Source organism: Engraulis encrasicolus, chromosome 16, assembly GCF_034702125.1.
Source record: "Engraulis encrasicolus isolate BLACKSEA-1 chromosome 16, IST_EnEncr_1.0, whole genome shotgun sequence".
Classification (NCBI taxonomy): domain Eukaryota; kingdom Metazoa; phylum Chordata; class Actinopteri; order Clupeiformes; family Engraulidae; genus Engraulis; species Engraulis encrasicolus.
Genome location: NC_085872.1, coordinates 6,040,199 through 6,063,621, shown reverse-complemented (window position 1 = coordinate 6,063,621; position 23,423 = coordinate 6,040,199). Strand labels below are relative to the sequence as shown.

Here is a 23,423-nt window from a genome sequence, read left to right as displayed (position 1 = left end):
TCCGACCATCCCAGAAATAGTCATTATGTGGTATTATAGATATTATGCAAGTGTTGTAACTGCCAGGGGAGTCCCCGTCTCTCCCAAAGGGCAGGCATGGGGGTTGGGGATGACCACTATAATGTGTCTCGCTGAGGCTGCATCTGTGCAGGGGAGAGAAGAATAGAGCTCTCATCTGCTCAGTGCGAATCTGTGCTGCCTGCTGTTTTTGAGGCCAGCTGTCACATGACTTACCCGTAGCCCACCCCTCCCCCTACTCTTTTCCTACGAGCTCACGTGCACGGCACTCTCCCAGCTGCTTATTGGGTGTGCAGCAGACTGCTCTCCTCTCAGCTTCATCCCCTCTGCAGGCACATGCATGTACACACACGGCACACATGCTGAAGGTCAGGTGTGGTGCTGCATTCGATTTTTGGTCGAAATGGTCACCTGCGCTTAGAAGCAAGGTCATGACTTATGATGCAACGTAGAGGTTTTTGAGGCCCATTTGACTCTTGTCTCTTTGAGAAGACATGACCCTTTAGAATAACATTAGTTGTCACATACATGGGTTATGATTAAGTGAATGGACCATACTGGACTGAAACATGTTGACAAGATGAAAGAGTCCCTGTGTTTGGATCAGCTGTCTTAGTAAAGGCATGTATGATATTATAGTTCTCAGGAAGCCTCTTACCCTTGCACCTGAGCCCTATCTCACGCCTTTCGTAAAGTCTTCACGAAAATAATATATTAATTTTCGTGGTGCATTCACGTTATTGCCCGCCTTTCGTAAAATCTTCACGAAAATAATAGATTAATTTTCGAGCTGCCTATTCACTTGAATTGCCCCACTGCTGCTATGGTTATCCAAACGTCTGCAGGGGCGGGGAGGGGGTGCTGACAGAACACTGCTGATGCACTCAGGACTCACTAATTCGACGCCCTTTCGGTACTTACGCCTTATGTCCCCTAAACCTAAACCTAAACCTAAACCTAACCCTAACCTTAACCCTACTTAACCCTAAACCTAACCCTAACCCTAACCTTAACCCTAACCCTAACCCTAACCTTGACCCTAAACCTAACCCTAAATTGCTTGTTTGAAATGTTTGATTACCATGTGACGGTAGGCTACCGAAAGGGCATCAAACTAGTGGGTCGCTAGGCAACAGTTGGGCAATTCAAGTGAATAGGCAGCGTGAAAATTAATCTATTATTTTCGTGAAGACTCTACGAAAGGCGGGAAATAACGTGAATGCACCACGAAAATTGATCAATTTTTTTCGTGAATACTTCACGAAATGAGTGAGATACGGTTGTGCACCTTGGAATGCACACTGCTTTTTGTCTGTCGGGAAATGAAGCGAGTGTACTGTATGGCTTTGTTATGACAGCTGTTATGTACACTATATTGCCACTATATTCACTAACCTGCCTTGACTCACATACTGTATGAACTTAACTGTCATCCCACTCCTAACCCATACGGTTCAGTATGATGTCAGTCCACCATTTGCAACTATTACAGCGTCAGGATACCAAAACAATTTGGATAATTTCATGCTCCAACCTTGTGGGAACAGTTTGGAGCAGGCCTCTTCCTCTTCAAACACGAGAGTGCCCAAGTGCACACAGAAAGGTCCGTAAAGACATGGATGACAGAGTCTGGTGTAGATGAACTTGACTTGCCTGCACAGAGCTCTGACCTTAACCTAGTAGAACACCTTTGGGATAAATTAGAGCAGAGACTGAGAGCCAGGCCTTCTCGACCAACATCAGTGTGTGGCCTCACCAATTCTCTTTTGGAAGAATTGTCTAAAAATCCTAAAATTCACTCCTCAACCTTGGGGACAGCCTTCCCAAAAGAGTTGAAGCTGTAATAGCATCCAAAAGATGGAGCGACATCATATTGAACCATATGGGTTAGGAATGGAATGGCACTTAAGTTCATGTGTGAGTCCAGGCAGGTTAGCGAATAAGTTACTTTTGATAATATAGTGAATGAAGTTCAGACATTGTATAAAGAAAACTGGCGCTGAGTCTCAGAGTACAATGTCATCAATATCCCTGACTTGTCCTGCCCTAACTAGTTATTTGTGAAATGTGACTGAAAGTTCCTTATTTTAACAACAGGTCCTCATCAAAGGCTTTGGTGTGCACCTGAAAGACCTGTGCAACAGCACGTCCCTGGATGAGTTTGTGGTTATTGCAGACAAGGATGTGTCCCAGCTCACCCAGAAGATCATTTGCCAGTCCTCCCCAGAATGGCTCAATCGGGCAGAGAGACACTTTCTCTCAAATCTGGACTTCCTAAAACCCATCAGGGTAAGCTGCAATTCTCCTTTCTTTGAAGGGGGACACATATTTACCAATTCTTTGTCGGTCTGAAATGAACACATCCTGTCAATTTAAATAAAATGACCAAAAGGCCTATTTTCATGATTGGACTTCAAGAATACATTTGTGAAGCAGTCAAGTGAAGCATTTCTATTCAGCCTGATTTGGTCAGATGATTGTGAGGCACAGTAATGAATAGTTTTACATAATGTGGACACCGGGCCAAAATGTGGGCCAAGAGGAGGAACAATTAGAGCAGCAGAGATGAAAAGGTTTCTGTATATTAAAAATAAATAGATGGACTCCGTCCAAACTCTGCAACTTTTGTTTGTCATTGAGGTCTACCCACATTGCCAGTGAATGGTTTCTTTGTGCTGCCTGAGTAATGAGAGGTTATTAAGGTGACTTGAAAAACTCAGTGCCCCCAATTGGAACTGTCTGGACCCATGTGGAGCCTGTTGACATGGGTCAGCGCTCAGCACAGTGCTGTACAGTATGTGGACTGGTTTCTTAGAAACCAAGATTTGTTTTAGATAATATGCCAAACATACAAATACATCACGCACAGTATTATATTCAAAAATGTGAAATATGTGTGAAGAATGAAATACTTTGGAAAATACACACTACATATACACAATGCTTACTACAAATCCTACAAATCTTATTTGTTTGCAGTGAAATGTTATGGGCCAAAAGATTTTAACATTTTAGTGGTAAAGAAAGAAAGATAAACAGATTATGTATTAAAGCCACAGTACGTATGTTTGTTTATTTGATGATGGAAATATACAGTACATGCATTTTAAACCTACACCCATTGCTTTTGCAGAAGGATGTGCGATCTGACCCCAAGGTCGTCCAAGATGTCTCCACCGCAACAGACAACCTACTTGAGAGCCTGGGCTCCTTAGCGGTGGAGGTAAGTGGTCCCTCAAAATATCTCACAGCTACATTTAGAGCCCACAGGGAACAGGGAGATAGATAAGCCCAGCAGAGAGACAGATACAATTACAGACATCATCTACATTGACTCCTCCAGATCCCATACGCAGCAAACGACAGCTAAAATGGCTGCCCTGTGTCATGCCTCTGATTCCTGTTTTTGTAATGCTTGAGTCACGGAGATCATTAACATGTGAATGAGAGAACCGAAAATGAATGCTCTCTCATTTGCTGTCACGCAACAATCTTCCTGATTCTGTCTTCAAAGAGGGTTCCTAGAACATTTTCACAGCCTCCCCCTTCCTTGTACTGTCATGGAAGAAAAGGTTACTGCAGATACCTATTTTGGTTTGCATATAGCTGCCATTTCCGGATGGTAGAGATACAGATTTGTAACATGACTCCCTCCAAGGGATCAACCTCCCCTCTGTCCAGTCAGCAAGCCTGTAAAAAACACACTAGTGGCCACTGCAGTGTGAAATAGAAACAAAATCTTTGCTCTGTACTGTAAATTACTTAGCAGATCTGCCCTAAGCTGCCAGGAGACCAACAGTTGGGATTCGGGTTTTGGCAAAACAGCTGCGTTTGCTAAACGTGAGGGAACTGGCAGTCAGCTGCTGGAAGACTCATTCCTCTGTCAGCTGTGCAAACCCCAAGTCAACTCAGCTGCTGATTATGGATTTCATTTACTAAACTGTCAGACATATGAAGTGGCCAGGAGTGGAATTTTACAGTGTATTTCTCAAAGTATATAATGTGAATATATGATTCTTTTTGAGATAAGTTACCCTATAGTTTTGCTGTTAGCCCTGATACATTTTGTGGTTGATTAGGTTCTGATACCTCTCGTATAGATACCTATCTTGGCATGTCTATTTAGCTGCTGTGGCTGCAGCTAACCCAGCGACCAGACATCATAGCAACAGTTCCTCAGTGTTCTGTGTGTGCTGTGCTGAGACGCTGTGGCTTTGAGTGCCGCTTCCGCACTGCTGAACTACAGTAACCCCGCACTGAGCCACAAGCACAGAGGTTACTCCGGTTCGTTCTTCTCCCATTACTCAGTCGCCGTTTGTATGTTCGTCTGTCTGCTCCTTTTCTTGTGCCACGACACCTCCTCGTGACCTTAACGCCTTGTGATCATCAAGGCCACAGACAAAAAAAGGGGAGCAGAGAGACAATGGATGCAGTCTTCTCCTTGGATGGCTGATATGGCTGCATATGCATGAGTGGGAGACATGCAGGGAGTAGGACCTTGGCTTGGCGTCATCTCTCCCACGTTTGTTTGTGTGGTCTTGAAAATGCTGATTTCCTCATTTTTCACGGAAAGCATGTGATGCTTTGACAGCAATCCCCACAAAACAAAAACGCTTGCCCACGCTCAATATCGCACTCCTACTATATCATTATTCCTGCCCTTCATGGGCGCTGACTCCTGATGTGTGAGTGTGTCACCCCTAACCCACTGCTCTCAATCTGGGCATGAGTGTGTGGCAAAGACGATGTTTGAAATCACAGTTCAGAATTGTTTTGTCATTTCTCCTATGGGAACACAATATGATGTCAGACTCTTTGTATTAAATTAGAGATCTGTCCTCCTGTCCCCTTTGTGGGGCTATTTCGCTACTTGTTAAACAGGTCAAATGTGTTTGTCAGTAAGTCACACAGTTGGAAAATGTAACGATGCCGTGTGGTTAATGTGATGTGTACACAGGATAAACCTGCGGCTGCTGTGTTATTAGCTGAATGGCCGATAGTAACTTCAGTATTGTTGCTGCTTGCCTGGGCACGTCCCTCCCTCACACTTTCTGCTGGGCAAGAGGCTCGTGTGTGGAGGGTTTTCGCAACCGTCTTTAACGCCCTGTGGGTGTAAGCCAAGATTAGCTGTAAAACTCTCAATAAATCCTTTGTTTTGCTTTTAATCTCTTTGCTTATCACACTTTTCTCTTCATTTTCCCCTTAATTTTCAGCACATGTCCAAGCAGAAGTGTTTTTTTGCACGTTTTCTTGTTTTTGTTTTTGTTGTTCTCATAGCCAATCTCATTTGTGTAGTTCAAAGGGTTGGTAAACCATTACATCTGAAGGGTGTGCTTGAAATGTGCAGAAGTGTTGGTAGATGCTCCTGGGCTATTTGAAGTCCATTTATCAGCGGCTGAGAGAACACAGACACAGCTGACACTAATGACACCCTGTGAGCATGCTGCACGAACAAACAGTACAATCTCACTCTTACAAAACATTTGGTCTGCACGCATGACCATGTATGAAAAGAAATATGTATTACTTCAGCAAGATATGTCCTTATCATAACAAGGCCAGGTGTTAAATTGATAAAAAGTGCTTTGTGGTTTTGCATTGAATAGAGCAATATTTGCTGCCCTCTGTGATCCCTCGCTTCAACTGAATTGAAGAAAATCTAAATCTAGCCCAGCCGTGGTTCTAACGACTTGGCACTGGATTGCTACGTGGGCGACCTGGGTTTGATTCCCGGTCGTTTCCCGATCCCTCCCCGTCTCTCTCTCCCATATCGCTTCCTGTCTCTCCTCCACTGTCCTATCTGAAAAATAGCTAAATCCCCCCCCCCCTAAAAGCAGTAAAAAAGAAAAGAAAATCTAAATGTAACTCATGATCAGTTATCTCCAGGGGCTGACACAGGTGTCTAGAGCTCACCGCAAAAGAAGTGGCGGCTTGTGTACATTCCTGTGGCTGTTGTGACCTAGAATGCTTTTTCAGAGGGTATGAACAAGTTCAAGCTCAGAAACTTTAGCCTTTTTATTACTTGAACTAAAATTAGTTCTGGGATTTGTTTGAGAACATTTTTTAAAACATAACATTGTTATAATGAGAAACATTGTGTTTGTGTTAACCTTGAACCTGTGCTTTGTGTCACAGTTGGCAAGCATGAAGAGCTGGCGGGACTTGCGCACAGAGATCGAGTACCTGACTGCCAACGCCACACGCTCCCCCAGTCACATGTACCAAGCTGTGTCTCGTATTGTGTGCGGCCACCCTGAAGGAGGTGGTCTGAAGATTAAATCCCTCAACTGGTATGAAGACAACAACTACAAGGCCTTGTTTGGAAACTATGGCAATAGTAGTGAGGATGAACCCGTGTCTGCCTATGACAACTCATCCAGTGAGTTTCGGTTATTTCCCCATTCATACACCCATTAGTGTACCTCTCTCAATATTTCACATTGATGTCCGTTGATCCGTCCCATTAATAATGAATTCCATCAAATGTTATGACCCTTTTGCACCACAAATACAAATAGCCTACACCATCTTTCTTAAGCAATGCTATCTGTCTCTCATCTCAGCTCCCTATTGTAACAATATGATGAGGAACCTGGAGTCCAGTCCCATCTCTCGTATGATCTGGAAGGCTTTGAAGCCCCTGCTGATGGGGAAGATCCTGTACACTCCAGACACCCCAGCGACTCAGAGGATTATTCAGGAGGTAAATGACCAATCACAGCAAATCTCAACTAGAAAGCATGTGAATAACAGCTGTGTGCTCTTGGGTAAAACGAAGAGCAGTCTGATTAGGTCATAGAATGGGCTATCATGGAATAGCTATTTCTTGACAGTATATTGTTTTTAAAAAAAATCACAATAGGCAGTCATTTGTTTTCTTTGTGTTGTCAGGTGAACAAGACATTTCAGGAGCTGGGGGTGCTGCGTGACTTGGGCGGTATGTGGGATGAGTTCAGGCCAAAGCTATGGGACTTTATGGAAAACAGTGCAGAGATGGATCTGGTGCGGGTGAGTAAACAAAGACTTGTGCGCGCGAACACACACACACACACACACACACGCACACACAAACACAGACAGTCTGAATAATTCACGGCTGTGCCGCTACACCGGTGTCTGCTGCACCATACTGTCCCTCCGTGGCCAGATGTGGTATATACCAAAGTGGGTGCACTCACATGTCTCTCAATGTGCTCCCCACCATGCGTCACCACAGATGATTCAGTTTCTGCAGTGGTGTAAAGTGTTTACAGCAGTCCCAGACGTTTTTAGCACATCCTGTAGACAACCAGCTGGCACACAATCACCATGTTTATCATTGAATCACATAGCCATCCTGTGACTCATTTCAAGGTGACCTTGACAGCTAAACCAGTGATTTTGTGATCATGCTCACTGTCATTACATCATCAGCTTATACAGTAATAATGTAAATGGAGGGAATTATTGAATCGAGATTTGTGATGTCTCTGATAGATATTAATTATCACATTCAAAATGACGATATAATATAATAACATTCCGTTGAAATTCAATGTAAAGTCTACACAGGCTATTATGGCTGAATGAAATTACCGGTATGCCTGAATGTTAACACTGTTTTGGTTGTTGTCTTTCAGACCCTGCTGCAGAACAATGCCAGCGCCTTTTTCTTGAATGCTAAGCTGAGTGGGACGGAGTACAAGGTGAAAGATATCTCCAGTTTCCTCACTAAAGCCACAGAGGACAAACGTCCCCCAGGGACTGCCTTCACGTGGAGGGATGTGTTCAATGAGACGGACCAGGCTATACACACAATCTCCCGCTTTATGGAGGCAAGTTACATATGAAACAAACAAGCTGTCACATGGTTAACACATCCACACACACACAGAAACACACACATATGCAGGCACGCACACATGCACACAGATACACACACAAACAAACAAACAAAGCACACTTAAACCACACACAGCCTTGGCATGCAATTCAGGGGAAGGAGGAAGGATGATGCAAAACATCTCTTGCGCATTTAGCAATAGGGAACTGTAGACTGTGTGACAGAAACCATGCTGAGACTTAATATTGTGCTCTCAGTTGTTCTCAGAATTAATCATGAAGTAGATTAGCTATGACTATTGGAAGGCCCCTCTAGTATCTATGCTTGACAGTATCATTATACCACAAAAAATCATGCTATATCACAAACATTGACCTTGTTTTAATTATATCTATGTGTTGGTTTTTAATAGTGTGTAAACTTGGACAAATTGGAGCCAGTGGCCAACGAGGAGCGTCTGGTGAACAAGTCAATGCGTCTTCTGGATGACCGCAAGTTCTGGGCAGGAATTGTGTTCCCCGACATGCAGGCGAACAGCTCTGACCTTCCTTCCAATGTCAGCTACAAGATCCGCATGGATATTGACAATGTGGAGCGCACCAACAAGATTAAAGACGGGTATGTCAAAGGTTGTAATGGAAAGCTGCTCCTTTTCTAGAAAAGAGCAGCAGTTCGTGCATAACACTTAGAGCTACACGATGATCTACAATGCAAACCCATTTAATTGATTGTAACTCAGTTATGCACTAGTTACATGGTTGTGTTTTTCTTTCTGAAGGTATTGGGATCCTGGTCCCAGAGCTGACCCTTTTGAAGACCTGCGTTACATCTGGGGCGGCTTCTCCTACCTGCAGGACATCATTGAGAACGGCATCATGCGAGCTCTCACGGGCAACAAGGAGAAAACTGGAGTCTACATTCAGCAGATGCCTTACCCTTGCTACGTGGATGACATGTAAGAAGAACAGACATGTTGTTTCAGAAGTAAATGTGACCCAGTTGTTGAGATAATTTACGTAACATGTTAGCCCATTCTGGACATTCTGATTAAGTTAATGTCTGCAAACTGGGTCTGGCTGGGCATATTAGATTAGGCTGAGAACACTGATTAAGTAACATAACAGAACAGCAATAGTGAGCCCATACACAGCAATTGGTTTCTGACAACAGTAGCACTAAAATAAACAGGTTATCATCACATTTACATCAATGAACATCATCAAAATAGTAGATAGTAGTTCTTATCTGATGTTTTACAATGATGGAAACCTAGAAGTGCAGGAAACGTTCTGGCACAAACATACTTGAGAGGCCAGAAGAAGTGAGATAAGCCGCTTGCAGTCATATCTCTAACTTTTACTGCCTGCGTAAAAGCAGATAGGGTGTCAGTCTAGTAGCTAGACAGTGTTCATAAATCACCCATTACAGCCATAGTTTATTGCCTGGAGGCTTCTACCAATTAAAATGTGTTATAAAAAAAGACAATAGAGTTTTAAACCTCCCCTCAGTCAGTCAGTAGGTCACTGGCCTCGTTTTCATACCCAGCAATGTTAAGACACAAATAAAGGAAACTGTGTCAAGGAAGCTTGTTTTTCCCTCCATAATCTCATTTGTCTCTTCAATCAGGACTGTGAATCAGATAACACCGTCACCATCTTCAAAGACTCTGGCATCATTGGCTACATTTACATGACATTTTTAATTCAGAATTAATACTTCAGAATTAAATAGTTCCGTCGAGTTTACTTTGATTGTTCATTTAATTCCGAATTGTGAAGTGTTTACGTGACATTTTCAAAGCAGAATTAAGCTTTATTCAGAATTAAAGTCAATTCTGAATGAAATGTCTCCTGTAGACGAGGCCATTGACCTGACCGGCCAAGGCTAATGGCTATGTTGTGTGTTGTGCTGCAGCTTCCTGCGTGTGATGAGCCGCTCCATGCCCCTGTTCATGACCCTGGCCTGGATGTACTCGGTGGCCATCATCATCAAGGGCGTGGTGTACGAGAAGGAGGCGCGGCTCAAGGAGACCATGAGGATCATGGGCCTGAATAACGGCACCCTGTGGCTCAGCTGGTTCATCAGCAGTCTCATCCCCCTGCTCATCAGCGCTGGCCTACTGGTACTCATTCTCAAGGTGAGGGTCAGGAGCAGCATCACTAATGTCATAGCACCTAATCTCTCTCTCTCTCTCTCTCTCTCTCTCTCTCTCTCTCTCTCTCTCTCTCTCTCTCTCTCTCTCTCTCTCTCTCTCTCTCTCTCTCTCTCTCTCTCTCTCTCCTCAGTCTCTGCCGTTCTGTAATTGATCCCTCTCTCTACTCGCCCCTTTCCATCATTGTCGACCTATATACTAGATGGGGAACCTCCTGCCCTACAGTGACCCGGGGGTTGTCTACCTGTTTCTGGCTTCGTTCGCCGTGGTGACCATCATGCAGTGCTTCCTGATCAGCACGCTGTTCTCCCGTGCCAACCTGGCCGCTGCCTGTGGGGGCATCATCTACTTCACGCTCTACCTGCCCTATGTGCTCTGTGTGGCCTGGCAAGACTACGTGGGATTTGGGGCCAAGGTTTTTGCGGTAAGTGAGTGTTGCCACGATGTAGCCCCTTAATGCACACCGTACCATCTGAGGCAGAATTGGGTCCTCATTACATTTTATGTATTAGGTTTGAGGCCCATTCAGATTACTTTGTCTCGGGCCCAGCAAAAGCTGTCCGCTGCCCTGTCTATCGCCAACCTGCAGATGTCCAAATGATGCTCTCCCCTTTCTACCACATCCAGAGCCTGCTGTCTCCTGTGGCCTTTGGGTTCGGCTGTGAGTACTTTGCGCTGTTCGAGGAGCAAGGGGTTGGTATCCAGTGGAGCAACCTGCTGGCCAGCCCCATGGAGGAGGACCACTACAGCCTCACCACCTCCATCAGCCTCATGCTGTTCGACGCCCTGCTCTACGCCGCCATGACCTGGTACATCGAGTCCGTCTTTCCAGGTGAGTCCCGTCCCGGCCCCCTCCACTCATACACAGTTTTTTTCACCGCTGGCATACTTCTAGTTCAGCTCTGACTAGTGTATTTAGTGTATTTATTGTTGTTTTTTTCATGCTGCCCACAGGTCAGTACGGCATCCCCAGGCCATGGTATTTCCCATTCACTAAGACCTACTGGTGTGGGGAGAAGTGTGCAGGAACATCTAGCTGCTCGGATAAGAAGAGTAATGCTGAAGGTAAAAATCATGATTTTAATACAAACACACACACACACACACACACACACACACACACACACACACACACACACACACACACACACACACACACACACACACACACACACACACACACACACACACACACACACACACACACACACACAGTTTTATTTATCAGCATAGTAATGGCCTGTGTGCATTGTTCTGCAGCTGTGTGCATTGAGGAAGAGCCAACCCACCTGGTCCGTGGTGTCTACATTGACAATCTGGTGAAGGTCTACAGCCATGGGAAAAAGTTGGCAGTGGATGGCTTAACACTTGGTTTCTACGAGGATCAGATCACTTCATTTTTGGGCCACAATGGAGCCGGAAAGACCACTACCATGTAAGTGACGCTTTGCAAAGTGATGTGCAAGACCTTTTGTACAACATTCTTGACCATTATGTTGTGTAAACTTGACATTCTTGACCATTATGTTGCGTTTCTTTAGGTCAATCCTTACAGGCCTGTTCCCACCAACATCAGGCACTGCGTACATCTTGGGCAAGGACATCCAATCAGAGCTCAGTACCATTCGTCAGAACCTGGGAGTCTGTCCACAGCACAACGTCTTATTCAGCATGTAAGCAACTTATTAAGTGCATTAAACAGGGTCACTGGTTAATGATAACCCCATGTCTCACAATCTTAACAAGAATATCCTGAAAAGTATTTTTCAATTATTTGGTTTTGAATTTGCTCTCCAGGCTGACAGTGGAGGAGCATATTTGGTTTTACGCTCGACTGAAGGGTCTGTCTGAGGAAAAGGTCAAGGCGGAGATGGAGCAGATCATTATGGACGTTGGCCTGCCACACAAGCGCAAGTCCCGCACTAGCCAGCTCTCCGGTGAGTTCGCTCTCCCTCTGAAGTCCAAAATTAGATTGATTAAGTGTAGTAGATACCAGGCACTAACAAGCTTTTCCTGTTTTATTATTTTCTAGGAGGGATGCAGAGAAAGCTGTCTGTAGCTCTGGCGTTTGTTGGAGGATCCAGAGTGGTTATTTTGGATGAACCCACTGCTGGAGTTGATCCCTATGCACGTAGAGGCATTTGGGACCTTCTGCTGAAGTATCGTCAAGGTAACCTAACCTTCCTAACCAAGATAGAAATATTACAGAAGGAATCATAAAACATTCTGTGGAAGGACCAGAACTGACACCGCAGACAATAACATTAACATAACAAAACATCACAACATAACAATAACATTCTAACAGGAGCCAGTAGATACAGTAGCATCTAACATTTGTGAATTCCATGTAGGCCGAACCATCCTGCTGTCCACCCACCACATGGATGAGGCAGACATCTTGGGAGATCGCATTGCCATCATCTCTCACGGCAAGCTGTGCTGCGTGGGCTCCTCCCTCTTCCTGAAGACCCAGCTGGGGACGGGCTACTACCTGACCATGGTCAAGAGAGACTTCGACCCCTCCCTCGTCTCCTGCAGGAGCTCCAGCAGCACAGTCTCCTACTCCAAGAAGGTACAGTGTGAACACTAACCTGGTGTCCTTGTAGCCTCCACTTAATTATGAACCCCCTTTGGTTATAATAGCCATTTAGCATGACCTTCAATGGAATCACTAGTCAATTACAGAATGGCCTCAAGCACATAATGCCATAGTATGGAAAATCGTTTTTTGGTAGTGTAGTAGTTAATTGATTTGTGTTTTCAAAATAGGACGACAGTGTCTCAGAAAGCAGCTCTGATGCTGGTTTGGGGAGTGACCATGAAAGTGAAACCACAACTATCGGTAAGCATTACACACCTCCATTTTAGACCACACTAAGTATATACTGTACATACAGCTTAATCCTTCTATTGTTTTCATGTCCCTGATCTCTGTCCCTGACCTCTGTAATTCTTTTCCTCTGTTCCAGATGTCTCGCTCATCTCTAACGTGATCTTCAAGCATGTTCCATCTGCTCGCATGGTGGAGGATCTGGGTCACGAGCTGACATACGTCTTGCCCTATGAGTCGGCTAAGGCCGGGGCATTTGTGGAGCTTTTCCATGAGATTGATGACCGCCTGACTGACCTCGGCATTTCCAGCTATGGCATCTCTGACACCACCCTGGAAGAGGTAAGGTGGCAGAAGGGGAGAGCAGTCACAAAAATCCCCTTGGAAATATGTATAGTCGCCCTAAAAGGGATGTTACGGGACAGATGTCTAGTAGTTATGTCGTGGAATATTGACATATTAAAACACTCACTGTCCAAACTAAGCTATTACTTCACCCAAATACACATTTCTAGCATTGGCTTCATGGGTATTTAAACAATGACTTCTGTGTTTTTAACATTTCACAGATGTTTCAAACTGCTTGAATTTGCATGTGACGTTAACATGGTGCTCTTGTGCTGTTATTAGATTTTCCTGAAAGTGGCTGAGGACAGTGGAGTAGATGCTGACCTTTCAGGTAAAAAGAATTTCCCCCTCCCTTGTCAAATCAGCTTCCACACAAAGAACACACTTGTTTCTGACTTGCTTTCTCTCTTTGCCTCTTTCTTTCTCCATCAGATGGCACCATTCCAACACGGAGAAACCGTAGGCACGCGTTCGGCGACCACCAGAGCTGTCTGAGGCCCTTCACTGAGGACGACTTTGACTTCAATGACTCAGAAGGTGATCCAGGTACTTGTCTCAGCACCCGTCACCTCATCATGACTCATATTCCGTCTCCAATGTCTGCCATTATAGCTTCCGTCGCATCATTCATTACTATCTGCATCATTCTCATTTCTACATCAGTTATATTACATCTATTAGTCCTTAATCATTTTCATTTATACTTAACATTGTTCCAAAATTGTGTTTTCCTCCAGAATCTCGTGAGACTGACTGGCTAGGTGGTGCTGATGGTAAGGGCTCATACCAGGTCAAGGGCTGGAGCCTGAAGAGACAACAGTTTGTGGCTCTGCTGTGGAAGAGACTTCTTTATGCACGCCGCTCAAGGAAAGGCTTCTTTGCTCAGGTTTGTTTATCTATTCTGCTATGGACGGTCAAATTTGTTGGAGCCTTCAAGTCACCAGATGTCAAAATCAGTACATTAATATTGTTTTTATCTTATGCTTCCTTTTAGATTGTGTTGCCTGCTGTGTTTGTCTGTATTGCTCTGGTCTTCAGCCTCATTGTCCCTCCATTTGGAAAGTACCCTAGTTTGCAACTGGAACCAAGCATGTACGAGGAACAGTTTACCTTTGTCAGGTACATATGAGGAGCCTTTTTTGTCATGTTCCTAATTATTAATTATTATTATGTTTTTTTTTTTTTTTTTAATTAAACTAGCTTAAATATTCATGTGGCTAAATATCTTTGTTTTCTTTGACATTGCAGCAATGATGCTCCAGAAGATGCTCATACCAACAACTTACTGAACGCATTGACTGATGGCTATGGCATTGGGCAGCATTGTGCTGAAGGAGATCTGGATGACGCCTCTTGTGGCATCACTGATGAGGCCTGGACAATTCCTGAGATTCCTGTCTCTGTGAGTGAAATGTTTTTGAGTGGAAACTGGACGATGGAGAACCCATCACCCTTGTGCGAATGCAGCTGTGAGGGAAAGAAGAAGATGCTTCCGGAATGTCCGCCTGGAGCTGGTGGTCTGCCACCACCACAGGTAAATGGGACCTGCGGCTTGCAGCCCACCGTATACAGTGCAAGAAGCAATGACACGCTTGCCTAAACACCCACAGGGTTCTTTAACAAGCTTTTCTGCTTCAGGTATTGGTGAGCGACACAGCCACTCTCCAGAATCTGTCGGGCAGAAACATATCGGACTACCTTGTGAAAACCTATGCTCAAATCATTGGGAAGAGCCTGAAGAATAAACTCTGGGTCAATGAATTCAGGTATAGCATCTCATCAGTGATAAACATACATGGAGAACCAAATTGGTCCCATTTGCTCTGACCTGACCATCTCTTGTGTGTTTTTTTATTATTATAATCCCAGGTATGGAGGGTTCTCCCTTGGTGCCAGGTCCTCTCAGGCCGTACCTCCTCCTGACCAGATACATGACGCCATCTCTCACCTCAAGACCCAATTTAGCCTGAAAAAGGTACGATACAAAACTGTCTTTAGGTATCTCAGATAACACCACTTGATGTGGCCTTACGCATGTAATGAGGAGCTTTCTTATGTAATAAATACGTCATTGTATGTTGTATGTTAAGTTCTCTCTCACTGATTGCTGTGCTGTGGTTGTGTTTATTGTTTCTGCAGGGGACTGCATCTGACCGCTTCCTTCGTAGTCTTGCTAGCTTCATCAAAGGCCTCGACACAAAGAACAATGTCAAGGTAGGTCACATACTATGACAGCACAATGTTAGTAGGCCAGAAGCTTACGTTTGTAAGTGTTATAGTCCAAGTGTGCCTCAGTCAGCCACCAAAAAATCCCTTTTTAGACGAATCACATTATAAATAAGTTGAATAAACAACGAGGGCATGAATCCTCTCCTAGAAGTGAAACAACAGTTTTTGAGATCTGAAAAATGTGTGGGATGATTTATTAAAACACATGCTCCTGCTTTCAGGTTGTGTCAGACACGTCAATGGAAGTGGGCAGGGCTGTGGTTTCCTGATGTTTGCTGGGGATAGTTAGGAATGTAAAGTTTCAGCCGCCCATGTTGGCTGAAGCATTTCCTGTAAATGTGCTACAGAAGAACACATTGTTCTAACAGTGGGCAGTTTGAACATCCTGTTCTTGCATAGAGCGGATATAAGATCTCGTGCTGAACCTGCGTGCAATGATTTCTGCTTTCTGCGTGCAATGCTTTCTGTTCCCCTCATAGCAAACCAAAGGCCATAAGCCACACGTGTTCGTGCTGTGGTCCACGTGTTGACATGTTGAAATCATGTCAAAGTTCATGTCATCTGTTAAATACTTTTATAACGAGACAATCATTTTGCCAATGGGAAATGTTGTTATATTTGTTTATAATCAACTACAGCTGTTTGCAATGAACTTGAAATGTATTTTATATAAGGTAGTTATTACTATTACTACTACTATTACTAATAAAGTATTTTTTTTAAAATCTTTTGTAGATTTGGTTCAACAACAAAGGTTGGCATAGTATTGGGTCCTTTTTGAATGTGATGAACAATGCCATCCTACGCTCCAGCATGAAGGAAGAGGACCGTGGAAAGTTCAGCATCAATGCCTTCAACCATCCGCTCAATCTCACTAAGGAGCAGCTCTCGCAGGTGGCACTGTAAGTCTGCATTGTCACTTTCCTAAAAAATATTTTTTCGGGCATTTTTGCCTTCATGTCGATAGGGCTGTGTGAGAGGCGACAGGAAGTGAGTGGGAGAGAGAGATCGGGGGCGGATAGGCAAATGACCTGGGCCGGAATAGAACCCAGGACGCAGGTGTAGTAATCCAGTGCCCTACCATTAGTCCACGGCAGGGCCCGTTTTAACGTTTTTGCTGCACTTTGTGCCCCTCAGGATGACCACTTCCGTGGATGTGCTGGTGTCCATCTGTGTGATCTTCGCCATGTCCTTCGTGCCGGCCAGCTTTGTGGTCTTCCTCATCCAGGAGCGCGTCAGCAAGGCCAAACACATGCAGTTCATCAGCGGAGTGCAGCCCTTCCTCTACTGGCTGGCCAACTTCGTCTGGGATATGGTAAGCTATGTTTCAGCCCACAGAAAACAAGCTGGTCCACTTTAGAGAGACTGGGCCAGGGATGACTGGAGCACACAGAATACGTTTTGCTGTTATTTTATTGTGGTGCTAGCATGACTCCTTGTACATCATCAATGGATTAAGTACAGAGATTGATCTGTGGCCTTTGTTGCAATAGTATGTGAGAATCTGAAAGATCCAAATTTAACATTATGCTTTTGTTTTCCAGTGCAATTACATTGTCCCGGCAACTCTGGTCATTATCATCTTCGTCTGCTTCCAACAAGAGGCGTACGTCTCCTCCACCAACCTGCCGGTGCTGGCTCTGCTGCTTCTGCTCTATGGGTGAGCTTCCTGTCTCTGAGACATGCCCAGTTTGTTCTACATATTGAAATGTATTCTCTGATAGATGTAATAATTAATCTAAAATGTAGAATTAGGTTTGTGCTTTCAAATAGCAATAGCATGAATTTTCTTTCTGTGCATTGTGACTGATCTCTGTGCTATATTTGTGGTTTTACAGATGGTCCATCACACCCTTGATGTACCCAGCCTCATTCTTCTTCAAGATCCCCAGCACAGCCTATGTGGTCCTCACCAGTGTCAACATCCTCATTGGGATCAACGGCAGCGTCTCCACCTTCGTCCTGGAGCTGTTTGGCAGTAATGTAAGTGGAGAGTCCTCACATAGCCAGAGTACGTAAATAAGTGGCAGTCTGGCTGTTCCACATTCCAACAAAAGTTTGAAGCTTTTTATATGAGTGAGGGCAAAAAGATTAGGGGAAAAGAATGCAGCCTCAAGTTACATTTTAATTAACATTTTATTTTCTTGCTTGCACAGGAAATTGGTGGAATTAATGACATACTGAAGAACGTGTTCCTGATCTTCCCCCACTTCTGTTTGGGCCGTGGCCTTATCGACATGGTAAAGAACCAGGCTATGGCAGACGCCCTGGAAAGATTTGGTGAGTTGAGCTCATTGCTCCTGCAAGCAAAGCACAAAGGCACCATTGGTCAAAGACAAATCCTCACCACATTCTTTATTTCTAAAGCTTCCTAGTCTGTGCTGTGCCCCATAGGGATAAAGGGCTATGGTACTGTGTCATGTCACTGTTCTCTTCACATGTTGTACCCATATCACAATGCCATACCCATTATTATGCTGCCTGTGTATTTGGTCATGTACTGTACCATTTGATTCAATGAAGAACACATACTGATACCACAGATGCATCACTGGTAGCTGTTGTGGTCATGACATTGAACTGGACATCACACTGTGTGTGCAGGAGAGAACAGGTTCCGGTCCCCGCTGGCCTGGGACATGGTAGGCAAGAACCTGTTTGCCATGGCTGTGGAGGGAGTGGTGTTCTTCTGCATCACCGTGCTCATCCAGTACCGCTTCTGCATCAAGGCCAGGTAAACCAACACATACTGTAAAAAAAAAACTACAAATGCACTCAGGAAGTGGAGACCTCCACCAAGGAAGCTGTTTGATAGAACATTTGACTATATTACACCCTATTTTTAGTATTTTTTAAAAAAGTCTTTCTGTCATCTTTTTGTGGAGTTAGAAACTGGAATGTCAAAATTCCCCCTGTCCCACAATTCAATTTGCGTTCACTAGGGCGTCTAGATTTGTTGACTAGCAATGGTGAAAAATCCTGGGATTCGGATCACCAGCAAAATTGTATCACTTGTTCATTTGGTCATTTCCAAAAACGCCACAAAGTTTCATCCAAATCCATTCATAACCTTATGAGTTATCCTGCTGACAAACGGACAGACAGACAAACAGACAAACAAACAGACAAACCAACGCGACTGAAAACACAACCTCCTTGGCGGAGCTAGTAAAACAAATACACAAAGTAAAAACTGGCAATAGAGATGTTCCTGACTAATGTGACCACATCTCATCTCACAATACTCTTCCTTTTCTGAACCATTAAAGGCCCGTCAAAGCACACCTGAAGCCCATCGGGGAGGAGGATGAGGATGTGGCGAGAGAGCGTCAGAGGATCCTGACTGGAGCAGGACAGCCGGACATCCTGGAGCTCAAACAGCTCACCAAGGTGAGTTACAAGATTCAGCTAGAGCAGGGTTTCCCAACCAGGGGTACGTGTACCACTAGGGGTACGCGAGTACACTGCAGGGGGTACTTAGAAAAATGACATTTTAACAAATATATGGAGCTTAGGGACTGTACGTTATTTACCGGGGGGGGAGGGCTGGTGCGCTGGAAGTCCGGTCCAAAAAAAAAATCATGGCCCTCCCCCACCACCTCAATTTTTTCCCCATGGCCCTCCCCCCACTTCAATTTTGTTTTCCCATGGCCCTCCCCCTACAGGTACAAAAATGTAAATGCTAAATATAATTTTTGGTGCTGTTGTGTGAGAAGACCTTGCGCCATTTAACCCCGACGCACGGCGCCCTCCAGCTCTGTTTCGCTATCCTTGTCGACTTACACATTTGGTCATGTCAGTGCATGGGAATTGTCACAGAGAGATGTGCACGAACAGTGTAGCCTATTAACTGTTCTGTTCAATTTTGGACCGAGAGATTCGAGGCGGCTGCTCAACTGCGGAATCTCGAAGTGAACCCCCCACCCTCTCTTCTCTCTCGCTCTGCCCGCATGATTGACAACCTAGAGTCTAGGTTGTCAATCATGCGGATCCTTGAGCAAGCGGTCTCACCTGCAGGATGACTCGAGTTGGTGGGATTACAGGGTTGAAGTAGGCGTATATGGCTCCAAACAGTAGCTCTAGCCTAGACTATTTCAAAACGTGTTTTTATTTTCCCAAAAGTAGACATTCTTGTGGACACCGATGAACAATTAAATAAACCGCTGCATTTTTAGGGTGGCGCGCTCCAGTGTCAGCTGATAATGCCAGTTGGAAGAAAATAGGCTACATTTCACTTCGAGATTCCGAAGTTGAGCAGCCGCCTCGAAGCTCTGTCCAAAGTTAGTAGGATTGTTCGTGCACATCTCTCTGTGCCTTGCGATGCACTGACACATCACCAAATGTTCAAGTCGACTATGATAGCGAGCGAAACAGCTGGAGGGGCGCCCTGCGTTGGGCACGGTGACCGCGATTTCCTCGACTAACCCAAGGAAATCGCGGTCACCGATGGCACAAGGTCTTTTCCACACAAAAGCACCAAAATAATATTTAGCCTAGGCTAACACATAATTCGGTATGCCTATCACGCATCCCTAGGTATGCCTAGGGATGACTACAGATACACGCTTCACGCTTCAGTGCTTAAGTATGCACCCAGGACCTTGCATCGCAAAGCGATGTGTTTCAGAGAAGTAGCCTATTGCATTTTTTATTATTATTTAAAATACAATAAAATAAAATATATATTTTTTCCCATGGCCCTCCCCCTAACTCCAATTTTTTTTGCCATGGCCCTCCCCCCCACCTCGTTTTTTTTCATCATGGCCCTCCCCCCCCTACGCACCAGCCCTCCCCCCCCTGTAAATTACGAACAGTCCCTTAGTTACATTGAGATGGAGAAAGCGATATAGAACTTGACTTAAGGGGTACTCATGGCACAACGAAAAGGCTTGGGGGTACACAAGACAAAAAAGGTTGGGGAACACTGAGCTAGAGTACCACTCCCACAATACTGTATGTGTGTTGTGGATATAAAATTACAGCCTATTAGGGGATACCGTTGCATAGTTGTCATTTAACATGGTCTGTCTTGGATGTGCACAGATTTACAAGAGGAAACAGAAGCCAGCAGTTGACCGCCTCTGTGTAGGCATCCCCCCAGGAGAGGTAAGATCAACCAGCCACCCTTGAACCCGAGCATGATAAGGAAGCTAGTGGTAAGATACTGGCATTGACAGCAGTGTATGAAGATGTTGACACTCTGTGCATTTTAATTCCTCCAGTGTTTTGGCCTGCTGGGAGTCAATGGAGCTGGGAAGACAAGCACCTTCAAGATGCTGACGGGAGATTCCATAGTGACCAGTGGAGAAGCTTACCTTAATGGGAAAAGGTGTGAATGCCATGCATGCTATCATCATTATTTATCTTTTTGTTTATTTGTGATGTTTTAAATTTGGAGTTGGCATACAGATCAGTATGAGCCTTCTGGTAGCACAGACCCAATCATGTTGTGATGACAGTGGCTCATCTCTCTCTCTCTCTCTCTGTTCATTTCAGTGTGCTCACAGAGATTGATGAGGTGCATCAGAATATGGGCTACTGCCCCCAGTTTGATGCCATCAATGACCTCCTTACTGGAAGGGAACATTTGGAGTTCTATGCCATTCTTCGAGGTGTACCTGAAAAGGAAGTGTGTGAGGTGAGATTCTATTTAATATCAAATGTAAAATCAATTCAAATGGCATTTAGTCTCCCAAGACCCAAGTCTCCCATGACGAGTGCTTCATTGTTATCTGTTACATTCATGATGTTTCTCTTCTTAACACTTCTGTGTATTGCTCTTTGTCTTGACTTAAAGGTGGCAGATTGGGGGATTCGAAAGTTGGGCCTGGTAAAGTACATGGACAAAGCGGCAGGGAGTTACAGTGGAGGAAACATGCGCAAGCTGTCCACTGCCATGGCTTTGATTGGATGTCCTCCTGTGGTGTTCCTTGTGAGTCCCATTCACATCAGAACTCATACACTACACAAACAGTGTTACTTCGACTTGAGGGTTAAGTTAAAGTCAACTGCATACGTGTAACCCGGTGTGACGTTTGCCATCTGAGTTACGCTCCTTTTTGGGGGAAAACATTGGGGGATAAGCCAATGCAAAGTAATTGGCAGGTGTTGGGAAAGGAGAAACAAAAGACAAGGACCTGTAGACTGGTGTTGTTGTTGCTGAAGACGTGTTGTGTTGTCGGCTGTTCAAATAATATAGCCAACAAACAGCCATGGCTGAAGCATGAACTGTGTTTATTTAGGCTAGCCGATGTCGCCTGTATGTTAACGAGACATTCGGTTTGTTTTCCCCTAAAAAGGGGCATAACGCACATTCACAAAGTACCCGGATGGCCGGTACACATATAGAGGATTGTATGCCCGGTCAAATCATTAATGAAAGAAATAGTCAGCAATAGCCAGCGTTAATAAGCAGAACTGGCTTGCTTCACAAACAATCCTTGATATTGACCTGCCTGAGGCCATGCATTGTGTAACCCATCTCCACTAATCGCCTCAAATAACTGGGTCTCAGGAGGAGAACTTTGTTTTGACCGGCCTTTCTTTGCCTCACTTGCTCCAGACAGAAGGCTTTACCATGCTGCTAAATAGGTCAGGTCCGAGCTCATAAAGCTGTGTAAGAGCTGCAAACAAGTGTTTTGTGGCAGTGCATTGGTACATGTTTCACTGATGTGCTGCAGAACTATGGCTCTCGGTGGACTGACACTGTTTCCTCTCTTCGTCGTGTTCTGCGTTTGTTTCTTGCTGAATCTGTGGGCCACTGTTAACCTGGCTGTGGTTTATGTGACAGGACGAGCCGACGACGGGCATGGACCCCAAGGCTCGCCGGGCCCTCTGGAACTGCATCCTCAGCATCATTAAGGAGGGACGCTCTGTGGTGCTCACCTCACACAGGTAATGCAAACTCTGCTCAGTCCCCAATGTAAAAGAGGATGGGTTTTTTGTCTTTTTTAAAACTTTATTGCGATGCGACAGTGTGAGAGAGACAGGAAGCGAGTCGGGAGAGAGAGAGAAGGGGAAGGATTGGCAAAGGACCCAGGTCGGAATCGATCCTGGGTCACCAGTGTAGTAACCCAGTGCCCTACCATTAGGCCATGGCAGGGCCGTAGTAAAAGAGGATTTGTTGACTTGTTGCAGAAGAACTGCTGTTCAAATGAATTTAAAATACGCCTACGCTGGGCACTTCCACTAACTATTCCACTAACTATACACACACTATAAGCTAACTCATTGTGAGCAACAAGATGACTTGATTGAGATGTCAGGACAGAACAGGTCCAGTTTCTGGTTGTGAGTTCCCTGCTGAAGTCTCTTTCTCTCTTTTCTGTGTTTGTTTTTACAGTATGGAAGAATGTGAGGCCCTGTGCACAAGAATGGCCATTATGGTCAATGGAAGGTTCCGGTGCCTGGGAAGTGTGCAGCACTTAAAGAACAGGTAAGAGATTGGACTCTGTGTTTAAGAGCAGAAAATAGAATGGAAATACATATCTGCTGTATATCTAACTGCCCCTGGGCCACCGCTTACCGAGAATAAAAATAGCAACACTCCATGCTTGCAGTCCGATAATAAGCGGTTATACTGTAAGTAATCATATTTTTGGCGTCTCTCTCTCTCTCACTCACTCGCTCTCTCTCTCTCTCTCTCTCTCTCTCTCTCTCTCTCTCTCTCTCTCTCTCTCTCTCTCTCTCTCTCTCTCTCTCTCTCTCTCTCTCTGTAGATTTGGAGATGGTTACACCATCATCCTCAGGGTGCAGGGCCCTGACCCAGACCTGAGCCGCGTGATGGAGTTTATTGAGCGTGAGCTGCCGGGCAGCACCCTCAAGGAGAAGCACAGGAACATGCTACAGTACCAGCTGCCCTCCTCACACACCTCCCTGGCACGCATCTTCAGCCTGCTCTCCAACCACAAAGAGTTGCTTCGCATAGAGGACTACTCAGTCACACAGACAACACTAGACCAAGTAAGAATCTCAAACTGTACCAGGCATGGCTTCATTTTATCCTTCTGTAGCCCCTTAAT

General features: G+C 44.9%; 1 protein-coding gene across 2 annotated transcripts in view; it reads left to right on the top strand.

Annotated features, from left to right (window-relative positions):
* The window catches only part of abca1a (ATP-binding cassette, sub-family A (ABC1), member 1A), a 34,802-nt gene that overhangs the window by 8,355 nt on the left and 3,024 nt on the right, over nt 1-23,423 (top strand). The window contains exons 7-47 of one of the 2 annotated variants that reach the window (XM_063218421.1): nt 2,116-2,307; nt 3,152-3,241; nt 6,154-6,397; nt 6,582-6,721; nt 6,910-7,026; nt 7,638-7,832; nt 8,253-8,458; nt 8,619-8,795; nt 9,755-9,977; nt 10,195-10,416; nt 10,620-10,824; nt 10,947-11,057; nt 11,253-11,427; nt 11,534-11,665; nt 11,790-11,929; nt 12,025-12,162; nt 12,347-12,567; nt 12,765-12,837; nt 12,965-13,167; nt 13,456-13,504; nt 13,606-13,710; nt 13,911-14,059; nt 14,168-14,292; nt 14,422-14,707; nt 14,812-14,939; nt 15,043-15,148; nt 15,313-15,387; nt 16,138-16,304; nt 16,540-16,717; nt 16,947-17,062; nt 17,241-17,385; nt 17,559-17,682; nt 18,007-18,136; nt 18,672-18,792; nt 20,446-20,508; nt 20,625-20,731; nt 20,899-21,040; nt 21,200-21,334; nt 22,193-22,296; nt 22,745-22,837; nt 23,121-23,364. In XM_063218421.1, the coding sequence (XP_063074491.1) occupies nt 2,116-2,307; nt 3,152-3,241; nt 6,154-6,397; nt 6,582-6,721; nt 6,910-7,026; nt 7,638-7,832; nt 8,253-8,458; nt 8,619-8,795; nt 9,755-9,977; nt 10,195-10,416; nt 10,620-10,824; nt 10,947-11,057; nt 11,253-11,427; nt 11,534-11,665; nt 11,790-11,929; nt 12,025-12,162; nt 12,347-12,567; nt 12,765-12,837; nt 12,965-13,167; nt 13,456-13,504; nt 13,606-13,710; nt 13,911-14,059; nt 14,168-14,292; nt 14,422-14,707; nt 14,812-14,939; nt 15,043-15,148; nt 15,313-15,387; nt 16,138-16,304; nt 16,540-16,717; nt 16,947-17,062; nt 17,241-17,385; nt 17,559-17,682; nt 18,007-18,136; nt 18,672-18,792; nt 20,446-20,508; nt 20,625-20,731; nt 20,899-21,040; nt 21,200-21,334; nt 22,193-22,296; nt 22,745-22,837; nt 23,121-23,364 (6,096 nt within the window). Of the gene's footprint in view, nt 1-2,115; nt 2,308-3,151; nt 3,242-6,153; nt 6,398-6,581; nt 6,722-6,909; nt 7,027-7,637; nt 7,833-8,252; nt 8,459-8,618; nt 8,796-9,754; nt 9,978-10,194; nt 10,417-10,619; nt 10,825-10,946; nt 11,058-11,252; nt 11,428-11,533; nt 11,666-11,789; nt 11,930-12,024; nt 12,163-12,346; nt 12,568-12,764; nt 12,838-12,964; nt 13,168-13,455; nt 13,505-13,605; nt 13,720-13,910; nt 14,060-14,167; nt 14,293-14,421; nt 14,708-14,811; nt 14,940-15,042; nt 15,149-15,312; nt 15,388-16,137; nt 16,305-16,539; nt 16,718-16,946; nt 17,063-17,240; nt 17,386-17,558; nt 17,683-18,006; nt 18,137-18,671; nt 18,793-20,445; nt 20,509-20,624; nt 20,732-20,898; nt 21,041-21,199; nt 21,335-22,192; nt 22,297-22,744; nt 22,838-23,120; nt 23,365-23,423 lie in introns of both variants that reach the window. The other variant, XM_063218420.1, reaches the window with a different exon arrangement.